The sequence below is a fragment of the Chiloscyllium punctatum genome, chromosome 40 (genome assembly GCF_047496795.1).
Source record: "Chiloscyllium punctatum isolate Juve2018m chromosome 40, sChiPun1.3, whole genome shotgun sequence".
NCBI classification, from domain to species: Eukaryota; Metazoa; Chordata; class Chondrichthyes; order Orectolobiformes; family Hemiscylliidae; genus Chiloscyllium; species Chiloscyllium punctatum.
In genome coordinates this window covers 15,877,622-15,890,368 of record NC_092778.1, presented here as the reverse complement: position 1 = coordinate 15,890,368, position 12,747 = coordinate 15,877,622, and the positions used below count along the sequence as shown (strand labels likewise).

The 12,747-nt window shown below is 40.1% G+C and overlaps 1 protein-coding gene across 1 annotated transcript in view; it reads right to left on the bottom strand.

Moving 5' to 3' along the window:
* Positions 1-12,747, bottom strand: part of LOC140464383 (uncharacterized) — a 486,266-nt gene that overhangs the window by 449,883 nt on the left and 23,636 nt on the right. The window contains exons 8-14 of the mRNA XM_072559375.1: positions 8,529-8,737; positions 7,558-7,649; positions 5,883-6,001; positions 4,143-4,351; positions 3,639-3,739; positions 2,658-2,770; positions 2,363-2,530 (exon numbers count right to left, since the gene is read on the bottom strand). Coding sequence (XP_072415476.1) covers positions 2,363-2,530; positions 2,658-2,770; positions 3,639-3,739; positions 4,143-4,351; positions 5,883-6,001; positions 7,558-7,649; positions 8,529-8,737 — 1,011 coding nt within the window. The remainder of the gene's footprint in view (positions 1-2,362; positions 2,531-2,657; positions 2,771-3,638; positions 3,740-4,142; positions 4,352-5,882; positions 6,002-7,557; positions 7,650-8,528; positions 8,738-12,747) is intronic.

Sequence of the window (12,747 nt, the reverse complement as noted above, 5' to 3'; positions counted from 1 at the left end):
TCTAGAAGAGAGGGTTCCTAAAATTCTCTAACATCTGGGACAAAACAAATCCTCTTCAATTCTGATTTAAGTGGGTGATGTTTTATTTTGAACTGTGGCCACTACTTCTTGTCTCTCCCACAAGGGGAAACATCCCTTCATTATCCAGCCTGTGTAGTCCCCTTGGGATCACATGTGTTTCAATGAGATCACCTCTCTTTATATACACTCCAGTGGATAACAGACCAACCTATCTTCATAAGAGGGCAGTATCAGACCAGAGACTGGAGTGAGATGAGACACAGTGAGTGCTCAGGGAATTTTGGTGCAAAGTGGGGGAAGGAGGGCTGTAGGTAAGGTTTATTGCAAGAAGTTAAGCCTGCTGAGTGGGTGGCTCAGTGAAAGCAGGAAGGGATGGTCCTTTATGAGCAGTTGCTGTTGTGTGTTGTGTCTCACTGTCATTAAATTTTGGAAAATGTGGTAGTTTAGTAAAAGGAGGAAGAGGCGTTCCTTAGTGAGCAGTTGCTGTGAAGTACTGTTCCTCATCTGATTTTGAAAAATGTAAGTTTTTAAAACAACCAAACACAAGAAAAATAAGTCAATAGAAACTCACACCAAAGTGGGATTAAGGTACGGAAGGGCAGCTCAGTGAAGCAAGATGCTCAATCTGTGGACTATGAGGAATCATAGTCATGCCCATGTGATTATAGACCAGTGCATCTTCAGCAGCTGCAGAGGTTTGAGCTCCATGTTTCAGAGCTTGAGCAGTAGCTGATGTCGAGGCCAAGAAATAGCACATTCTGAGAGGTAGTCACACTGCAGCAATGGGCAATAAATGCTGGCCTAGCTAGTGACACCCTCATCCCATGAATGAGTAATAAAAATAATGAAATTTGTCTGTGATTTTAATTCATCAAGCTCCATCTAGTGGCAGATACTGGTCAATGTAGAAAGAACAGCTTTTGCACAAACCAACTCTCATTAGGTGGTTCCCAGGAAATGAATTCCAAATTCAGAATGGCACGAGGCAGAGAAAGCCAAGACAGGAAGCAAGACCTTTCAATTTTAAGACTTTCAAACAGAAATTGGGGGGTGATGGGATGAAGAGGGACTGAGTGAGGTGCAGCGAGGGAGGTGTGCGAATGGAAGATTGGGGAAAGGCCTTGAGAGGAGGCAGGCTAGGAAACAATATCAAAGGAATATGTATCATTATTTTATTAACAATGTTGAAATGAAACAACGTTTGAGTGAAGTGATTTTAAATGGGGATATACCGATTCAAGGCCTGGTGCACTCTGGAGGCTAGGTCCCAGCATCAACTGGGTTGGTAGGACTGTTGTTCTGAACGTTTTATTTCTCCATTTTCTTGTTTATTCCCATGATCTGTAAAGCTGGCCTTCTTATTTCTTTATTTGTCCAAATTTGTTTACCCTACAAACTTGCACTGTACTTAAGATTGCGCCATAAGTGGCGACTTGTAAACTTTTCACTGTACTCCTTTTCGATCACGTGACAGTAAAGCTAACTCATTCATATACCAGCTTTCTGTTTTAATTGACCTGCCTGTAAAATATTTTGCTATCTTCTTTTCTGCTCCTGGATAGTTTAATTACATAGTTTTACTATGATTTCCTTTCTTTTTAAACTTGTCTCATAATCTCTTCATTCTGTGTACAATCGTGCACTCTTCTTCTGTAAACATTGAGATGTGCTGTGAATTTGGGGTCGTAAGCAATGGAAAACGCTCCACTTGCCTGGATGAGTGCAGCCCCAACAACACTCTTAAGTTTGGCACCAGCCAGGACAAAACAGCTCATTTAACTGGCACCCACTCACCATTTCAACACTTACTGTCTTATCGTCCAAAGCATAATGGCAACTGAGCGTACCATCAACATAACGCACAGCAGCAACTTACCATGCCTCTTACAAACTCACAATCCAGCAAGACCTAGTGCCTGGCAATATCACCAACTGCAAGTTGGCCTCTGTGCACTCATCACTTTGTCATGAAATTTTATTGCAATTCCTTCATTCTCACAGGGTCCAAATCCAGAACAACCTCTCTAACAGTAGTGTGTGTGTACCTACATGAGACGGACTGCAGTGGTCCAAGAAGGCAGCTCATCTGCACCTTCTCAATAACTGTCAGGTACGGACAATAAATGCTGGTCTCACCAGCAATGCCCACATCCCATAAATAAGTTTGAAGAGTTTTAAAAGAATAAGTTTTAGAAAACTGTACTATTTTCTAAAACAACCCCAAACAAAATCCCAGCAGATTTCGTAAATTGAGGCAAATGTTTTAAGGCTGTAAGGGAAGTAAATTTGAAAGTTCCGATGGATATTGGAAGCTTCAAAAACAAAAGAAAAGTTATGTTACCTCTTTTGTATCAGCAACAAATTGTGTCAAATACGCAATCAGGTCACTGAAATTTTTGCTGGCAAGTGTGTCAATGATCTGGCTGATTTTGTCCACGTCATTCAAAGCATCAGAGTGCACAGTCAACCCAGAAAGTATTTGTGGAGTGAGGAGATCCAATATCTCAAACTAAGAAAAAGAAAGTGATGTTATCAATTACATTTTAAAAACATCTGAACAAAAAGAAAAATCTGTCTCTCTTCAGTCTACCATTTTTTTTACAGTCAATATAGAATCTGCTGTAATTGCAACTTACTCCAGAAAAGTTCAGAGCTAAGAAGCTCTTGAATGACAAGCCTTTTAAGGATTGCATAAATTTCCTTTGTATCAATTCATGGTCTTTTCTCACATCAGCATCACATTCTGAACCTGATGAACCCAGAGAGAAATAATCAGTGTCATGAGCTGTACAAAAAGCAAGACAAGTCCTTTACCCGGCTGAGGGGTTTGTTCCGAACCCTGTGTGAGCTCTGCATTGATGTTTGCACCATATTTAATTTCCAGCAGATTACACTTATTGCTGCTTCATAACCAAGCAACACTAGGTTGAATAGACTCTACCCTGCCAATCCTGATATTGTGACGGCAACAAAGAGCTGAAGATGGCATAGTGGGCGCAATCATTGATGACTTTCGAGATAAATCAGGGAAGCGGGAGGATCCAATATAGGAAGCTGTTCAAAGAATCATAGAGTCATAGAGCTGTACATCATGGAAACAAACCCTTCGGCCCAACTACTCCATACCGACCAGATATTTTAAATTAATCTAGTCCCACTTGGCCCATATCCCTCTAAACCCTTCCTATATATATATACCCATTCAGATGCCCTTTAAATGTTGTAATTGTACCAGCCTCCACCACTTACTCTGTCAGCTCATTCCACACATGCATCACTCTCTGCATGAAAATATTGCCCCTTGGGTCCCTTTTAAATCTTTCTCTTCTCACCTTCTAGTTTTGGATTCCCCAAGCCTGGGGAAAATACTTTGGCTATTCACTCTATCCACGCCCCTCATGATTTTATAAACTTCTACAAGGTCACCCCTCAACCTCCAACATTCCAGGGAAAACAGCCCCAGCCTGTTCAGCCTCTCCCTAAACCCTCCACCAGTCTGGAAGTAATGAATAACTGCATAACAGTAGGCTTCATTACAGTATTGTTAATTCCAAGCCAAAATACTTCACAGAGGTGGAAAATAAAAGCTGTACAATCAAACATCATGCACGCATTACCTGATAAAACGATATGTTGGGAGAGGATGTTCTTTCCAAATCTGTACAGATCACCAATTTGTGGTAATGTGAAGTTTACCACACTGTTAAATCCTTTCATTCTGTAAAAGGTAAGCATAAGTGGGATGTAAAATCCACACAAAATGAATAACTTCAAAGTGAATTTCTCAATATTCAAAGTGAATAATTTGTTTAAAACAAAGCCACTGTTTGAAACCCCACACAAATGAAAGTTCCTATTTTTTAATGTTCTAAACAAAGCTCAAGTCTTCCTTTTAACCAATATTTTCTCAATAATGTCAGACGTCACACAACTCCAGGTTATAGTCCAACAGGTTCAATTAAGATCACAAGCTTTTGGCATGGTGCTCCTTCACCACCGTGTGATTTTAAATAAACCTGTTGGATTATAACCTGGTCTTGTATGGCTGCTGACTTTGTCTAACTCAGTCCAACACTGGCATCTCCACATCAATTCTCAATAATGTGAGCAGAAATACTTACATGGCCTGGTAAGATTCACATGTTATGTTTGTGGGAATGCTAGCAAGCTCAAAGCTTGTAATTCTGGATAACAGTACCGGTAGCCTCTTCTCAAACCACTCAGTGAAGTTTTCAGGTTTAAACACTGGAAAGAGGGGTGCCAGGCCACCAAAGATACTATTGAGTAATGACTCGCCTACTGTCTTGTTTTGAATCACCGTCGTGCTAATCTGAAAGGCAAAGAAAACGGAAATTGCATTTTTGCTACGAGCTATTATCACCTTTACTCAAAATTTACATGTTGTTTTCCACAGAACTTGTTCAATTGGACACTGCAAGAATATTGGCAAAGGCCTTGTGATTCATTTGGCACAAATATCCATTTGCTATTCATTTGTTTTATCAATGACAAGCAACTAAATTACACTTTGTCTTGCACTTTTAGTCTTTCTGTTACCTGAGTATAAACAGCAAATACCTGGAAACAGGTCATTGTGCCAATTTACTCTTGGCATCCTTGTCCTGGGATATCCAACAGTGTTCTTGTAGGAAATTAAGTAGCAAGCCAAAAGTCATTTGCATTTTGGCATAAGGATTTCAGCCAATAGGCCTAGTTCTAAATATTCTCCAAAATATTCTTCAAAATTCCAAGTGGAAGTTAATGGAAGAATTGGCATAGGTCTAACTTCCTTATCCTGTTCTACAACTGGAGGATTTAGCATCCCTTAGGGCAAGTCGGTGAACATGCTAAAGAAACTAACGACCATACGAGAACTACTCCGACCCTATGGAGTTAGTTTATTTTTCTCACAGGAAACTCCAGAAGAATTTTTGACTTGTTTTAATCCTGAAGGATTTTCTTCCAATTACTTATCAAATTCAAATCACTGATAAAATTCACAACCAATAAGTTTAAGGCATTTCATTAACTTTTCAATTGATTAGTTCAGAGTAACAGAGAAATGCAAATGAAGTAATCACCAAACACCTCAAATAACCTGGCATGGAAACAGACCCTTCGGTCCAACCCGTCCATGCCAACCAGTTATCCCAACCCAATCTAGTCCCACCTGCCAGCACCTGGCCCATATCCCTGCAAACCCTTCCTATTCATATACCCGTCCAAATGCCTTTTAAATGTTGCAATCGTAGTAGCCTCCACCACTTCCTCTGGCAGCTCATTCCATAAACTTACCACCCTCTGCGTTAAAAAGTTGCCCCTTAGGTCTCTTTTATATCTTTTCCCTCTCACCCTAAACCTATGCCCTCTAATTCTGGACTCCCTACTCCATGGAAAAGACTTTGTCTATTTATCCTATCCAGACTGAAGCGTCTGTTTCCATGCTGTGCATCTATATGACTCTGTCTCTGACTGTACATCTACAGCTACTTGCAGTCACTATTTTAACCTCCAAGTTTTGAAAAGCACTTGATCTCTTAAAGGGACCATGCACTCTGTCCTCCTATCATTTAAACAAACAAACTGTCTTCCATTTCACGAGCACTCTACACAACTTTGTAACACAGCCCTGAGTGAAAATATTCTCAATAGGTCCGTGTGGTGTTTTTAACTGAAACTGAATGTAAATTCCAATTAAATATAGCAAGCCTTTACCAATCCTTTCATTCAGGCTATCATAGATAATTTCCAAATGATAGTCCTTATACCACAAACTTCAGTTGAGATTCTTTAAGATCAAAAGTATTTCTGAACCTCCTTCCCCAATTGCTGCCAGCTCTCACATAGTCTTGGGGACTTACTGGACTGGAGTTTGTTTTCTGCTGAATAAGATTCACCGACTTAATGAGATCATTGATGAATTCCCAGTTCTTCACCAACCATTCCCCAGACTCGCTCGTATTGGTGATGCAGCTCACACCTATGTTTAAACATGAAATACATTAGTCACATGAATTGTAATTTCTTTCCGCAGGCATTCAGAACATTATAAATTCATTAAAATTTACCCTTTCCTCAACATTCTCCATGTGAAATTGGTGCTTGGATTCTCTAATATTGCCTACTTCAAGCCTACATTCACTGATCAATATCCACATTAAGATTCCTCTAGCTCCACATCGTACAATGTTGGCCACGTCAGAAATCGTGTAAATAGGACCCCAAAATATCTGTTCACCGTGCAAGCTTGAGACTGAAATAGGACACAACATAAGGCGTGGCACGGTACCAGGGACCTGGGTTCAACCCCAGCCTTGGTCGACTGTCTGTGTGAAGTTTGCACATTCTCCCTGTGTCTGCGTGAGACTCCTCAGGTGCTCCGATTTCCTCTCACAATCCAAAGATGTGCAGGTAAAGTGCATTGGCTATGAGAAATGCAGGGTTATAGGGTAGGGTGGGAGGGTCAGTCTGAACTCGATAGGCTGAATGGCTTGCTCCCACATTGAAGGGATTCTCTTATTCATAGCAGACCTTAGACTGACCATTCCAATCTGTGTTTTTAAAACTCAGGACAGCTGTAAAATTTTGATTGCACTCAGAATTAAGCTAACATACAAACAAGAGGCAGGAGTAGGCTATTTGGCCCCTATACCATCCTGCAGCGTTCAATAAGATCATGGCTGATCTGATTGTAACCTCAAATTTGTATTGGTCTTCCACAACATTTTCATTCCTTTGCTCAGCAAGAGTATAGCTAACTCTATTTTAAAATATTCAAGTGCTCTGCTTCTGCGACCTTGTCAGGAAGAAAGCTCCAAAGACTCAACCAGCCTCCGAGAGAACACACTTCACCTCATCTCTCAGTTTTAAAAGGATGATCCCCGATTCTTAAACAATGAATCCTAGTTCTAGATCCTCCCATAATAGGAAATTTGCAGAAGATACAGAAGCTTGAACACGCGCACCAACAGGTTCAAGAACAACTTCTTCCCTGCCTTATTAGACTGCTGAATGGACCTCTCTAACTTCAAATAATGTTGATCTTCCTAATGTTGATCTCGCTTTGTCCATCTCCCAAGCAATGTAATTTGTATGCCTCACTCTGTCTAAGCACCCTATGATATGTATGTCCCTGTATGTCCTTGTTTGCTATCATCTGTCTGTACTGCTTGCAAAACAAAACTTTTCACTGTACTTGGATACATGTGACTACAATAAATAAAATCAACTTTTCTCTCCACGTCTACCCTATCAAGATCTCTTCAGGACCTTACAACTGATTTAAGAAGTTTAAAAATGGCCAGTCTTCAATCAACACAGAACAGATCTACTGAAATCAAATTAATGACTTTACTAAACTCTGCCAAACTGTAATTAGGGATATTCTTGAGGTATTCCGCAAGTTAAAATGTTGAGGAACTTTTCAAGTTATACTGATAATCCTAACTCTCTGAGCAAATCTGCAACAAATTGAAATCATCTGTGAAAGAAATCCCATCATTTCAACAAATAAGTGTTGGTATTCCTATCACTTACCTGTGGCATTGATGTAACTAAAGATCCAGTCCTCCAGAGCTGCCTTTGTATCCAATGTCATCTCTGCCAGACCTGTGTTGAATCCTTGCACACTGATTGTCAGTGTTAAACACAAATATAAACATTTAGTTACTTAGAAAATTAGCTAAATGTAGTTAAAATGATTATCAGTTATCAAACTCTTGCCATTTTATTCTTTGTAACCTATAGCCATCACCAGTTACTGCTGTCTTATCAGGCTATCATTATTGAATAACAGACCTATTCCAACCATTATTATTTAAATATGACAATTAACATATGCATTTGATGGAAGCATCTAATGCACAATGCAATTATAAATTATTTAAATCACAGAAATAATGAGAACTAGCTCCAAAGACTAAAGGGTGGATAACCAAAAGATTTAAACTTAAGGTAAAATAAAACAAAGAACTGCAGATGCAGAAGATCTGAAACATATAAAAACTCTTCTCCCGTCAGGCAAAAGTTATAAAAGCTGAAACACATGAATCAACAGGTTCAAGGACAGTTTCTTTCCTGATGTTATTGAACTGCTGAATGGGCCTCTCAAATTTCAAATCTAATGCTGTTGTTGCTTTTGTACATCTCCCGTGCAACCATAACTTTGTATGTGTTGCTCTATTAACCCTATGGTCTGTATGTCCTTGTGTGTTATTATCTGCCTTTAATGCATGCAAAACTATTTTTTCACTGTACTTAGGTACAGGTGACAACAATAAATCAAATCAACTAAGGTCACCTCCTGCACTGCAGTGAAAGAAGTCCCCACCTATCTAACCACTCCTTGTATCTCAAATCCTGCAAACAAACAAAGCAAAGACAGATTTGCCTGTCATTCTACCTCTTGTTCTGCTGTCTCCCAAACAAAGCGAGAAGGAAAAGAATTTATCAAGAATACAAATTCTTTAACAAAATCCAAGTGTTAAATACAGAAAAGCGTTCCTTACAGTGCTTTGAAATCATCACATGATACGTTCCAGTATGGAAGAGATTGCAGAATGGGTTTAGAAATGCCAGCAATAAACGGTCTGAGGAGCTGTAGAAAGCTTTTGAGAAATGTTGCATTTTTTAATCTTGTATCGGCTTTATATCTCTCCCATGTGGCACGAAGGATTGTCTCTTTGGCCATCAGTGGAACCAGAACTGTGTCATTAATCTGCAAGTCAAAATGTAAAGTCAATATCCTCAAAGACCAAAGTATAATTTCCCCACAAAGCAGACACAAAGAGAACCGCATCTGCAGGCATCTATGATTGTCAGAGTATAATAACCCGTTACATAGAGTGGTGCAGAGTTGCCAGTGTTGGACTGGGGTGGACAAGGTCAGAAGTTTATTTGAAATCACAAGCTTTCAGAGCACTGCTCCTTTGTCACCTGATGAACAAACAGCACTCTGAAAGCTTGTGATTTCAAATAAACCTGCTGGACTATAACCTGTTGTCACGTGACTTCTGACCTTTACATAGAGGTTCCTGAAATTAAGTTCAAACATGTTATTAAATCAGTGTTTACCCTCTTTAATCTCTCTAATGCAATGCTTCCAACAAACCTAAAACTTATGGTGACTTACATATCGCCAATTAACATACCTAAAAGGTGCCAGCATTGCTAACATAGCCCCTAACTCCTGGACCTCACTGGCAAATGTGATCAAGTTGCAGAATGGCTCAGAAAGCACAAGGGAACTCACAGCATGGTTTTGGGGATGCAAGTTGAGTGAAAACACTATTTCCTATGGCATATGTACACTGCTAATGCATTGAAGCAGATCGCTCCATAGTCAGCAAAATAACTCTTTCCCTTTGTTAGCCAACAGAGAAGGAAAACTTGTCCTGTTGTGTCCATCTAACAGCATTATTAATACATTCAAAAAGAATGTATTTGGGAATTCATAGGCAAATTAACGAAAGCATTCTTGTTTTTGAAATGACCTATTTTGAGAAATCACCCTTCCAGACAGCTGATATTTAAAATTATAACCTTCACAGTAAGTTTAATTAATATCTTAGCTAGTTAATAAACTCTTTGTTTCAAATCAGAACAAATCAATTTCATTTCCACACCAACTCTTCAAGTACAACTTGATTCTAAACTGCTCAAAAATGAAGCCTTCACCCAGGGAGTTTAAGTCCACTCTGAATTAGTGTCACGTCATGCCAGAGGAAGTGATGGATGCAGATACAGTTACACTGTTTAAAAGACATTTGGATAAGTTCATGAAAAATAAAGTTTGGAGGGGCATAGGCCAAACGGAGACAAGTGTGACTAAATTAGTTTGGGAACATGGTTGGTGTCATCTAGTTGGACTAAAGGGTTTGTAAACTGTATGATGCTGTTTCCTGACTCTATCTCTAATATCCACAGTTCTTTATTTCATGGCGAACCTATCTTAAATTCCATGGGTGGATTCAGTTGCATAGTCAGGTCAAAACATCCAAGCCAACTCCACAGCATAACTTTCATGTATGCTCTCTCTAATCTAGAAATTTTGGAGCTGGAACATTGGCATATTGGGACTTTTGTTCCTAATACCAGTACTGGCAACCTAACAGCAGATTGCAATTTCCAGTCTATGAATATTTTTGTGATGACTTTGCACCATCTAGTGGTGGAGTTTGATTGTACTGGCCTGGAACAAGAACTGGGTAAAAGAAGTGACTGCAGATGCTGGATTAGTGGTGCTGGAAGAGCACAGCAGTTCAGGCAGCATCCGAGGAGCAGTAAAATCAATGTTTCGGGCAAAAGCCCTTCATCAGGAATGAATTGTCCAAGAATTACAATTGAATCAAACTTTAGCACATGCAAAGAAGCCATTAATGTCTGAGACTGCCCACCTCCGACCCCAACTGCCACCAAACAAAATTTGTTTTAATCCAATTGTCCTAGACTTTCTTAGTTTTAAATTCTTTCATTATTCGCCATTTCCAAGAGAGAAGACCAAATACAGTTTATCTTTGTTTTAAGATTACTTACAGTGTGGAAACAGGCCCTTCGGCCCAACAAGCCCACACCAACCCTCCAAACAGCAACCCACCCAAACCCATTCCCCTACATTTACTACGGGCAATTTAGCCAATTCACCTAACCTGCACATGTTTGGACTGTGGGAGGAAACCCACGCAGACATGGGGAGAATGTGCAAAACTCCACACAGACAGTTGCCTGAGTGTGGGAATTGAACCCGGGTCTCTTGCGCTGTGAGGCAGCAGTGCTAACCACTGTGCCACCCTCTTCAGCCATAATTCACTTATGTTCCCAGATCAAATGTATCTCTTCCAATAAATTAATGTCCTTTTTAAAATAAGGAGAACAAACCTTTTTAAAATTTTTTTTCATTCGTTCATGAAATATGTGTCCCGTTGCCTAGGCCAGGGTTTATTGACCATCCCTTGTTGTCGTTAAGAAGTTGATAGCAGGCTGCCTTCTTGAAATCCTGCAGTCCATTTGCTCTCGACTGACCCACAATAATAGTAGGTAGGGAGTTTCAGGATTTTGACCCAGTGACACACAAGGAACGCAATATATTTCCAAGTCTGGAAACTGTAACTCCACTAGGGAGCTATATAACTTTTTTAAAAACTTACCTCTCTAGATTTATATGTTATATCTCTTGCCATGCATCTTAATATCCTGCTTGTGTTTTGTTTTAAGTCCTGAAAACTCTGTGGAAATGATTGCAGTGACTGCCCCATTAAAATCCTAAGATTTCTTTTCTGCTCTAGAAAACCCCTCTGCCCAATCTCATAACTTTACACATTCCTATATTTCTGCTATTTCTCTTCCGACTGGTCAAGATCTTTTTGCAGCGATAGTCAATGTTTGCTATTTTGTCACACTTCCTATATTTCACTCCAATGGGATTTAGCCAGAGCCCAGTCACCTCTGGGAGTCAGCTTGAGGATTTTTACAATGGTTTGAGCAGGTTCCTTCAGAAACTAGAGTTCACAGTTGTCAGAGCTAACAGGCGTATCTACCCTGAACACTACTATTCTCCCCAATATGTCCCCTGGAGAATTTGGGGCATATGCTTTTCAATATTCCACAGGAGTATGTGGGGTACATTAATCAATATGGCCATTGCAAAATGGAGGGAGCTTATATGCTCAATATATCCAGTGGAGATTAGGGACATTTTTATCAATATGCCCCCTAGAGAACAAGGGTAAACTCAATGTGTCCCCTGGATAATAGGGATAAACTCTTCATAATGCCTCTAGAGAATAGGGGTAAACTCCTCAATGTGCCCCTAGGGAATAGGGGTAAATTCCTCAATATTCCCCGTGGAGAATCGGGTTAAACTCAATATTGCCCCTGCAGAATAGGGGCATAGCTCCTCAATATGCCCTTGGAGAATAGAAGGAAACTCCTCAATATGCCCCCTGGAGAATAGCGGCATAACTTCTCAATATGCCCCTGTAGGATAGAGGTAAACTCATCAATATGCCCCCTGAAGAATAGGGGTACATTCTTCAATATGCCCCCTGGGGAATAGGGGTAAACTCATCAAAATGCCTCCTGAGGAATAGGGGTAAACACCTCAACATGCCCCCTAGAGAAAGTGAGTTAATTCCTCAATGTGTCCCTGTAAAATAGGAGTAAACTCCTCAATGCGCCCCCTGGAGAATAGGGGTAAACTCCTCAATATGCCCGCTGGAGAATTGGGGTAAACTCTTCAATATCCCCTCTGGAGAATTAGGGTATACTCCTCAACATACTCTCTGAAGAATAGGTGTAAACTCCTTAATATACCCCTTGGAGAATTAGGGTAAACTTCTCAATATACCCACTGGAGAAAATGGGGATTTTGGAACAGTGAGCATCTCATTACCATAAAGTGGATTTCCAACCATCTTCCCCATCCTGGATCATTGCTGTCTGCTCCTTTTGGAATTACTGATTGCAACTGGCAACAGGAATAAGGGATCCATCTTCAAATGTATCTTCCAAGCATCTGACCCAAATACTGCCACTTGCTCCTGTTAGCTGTAAGTTCAAGGGAGCAGCAGGAATAGTTTTTGAGGTTATCTCTGCAGCCCTGCATTACCCACGATCTGCCAGTCTCTGTGCTAAGGCCTTCAAAATTGCTGATTTCTCAAGGAATTAGGAGGTTCTAAAAGAGGTCATGAAATGTCCTTGGCAAGTAGAATGAAGGAGAATCCCAAAGTA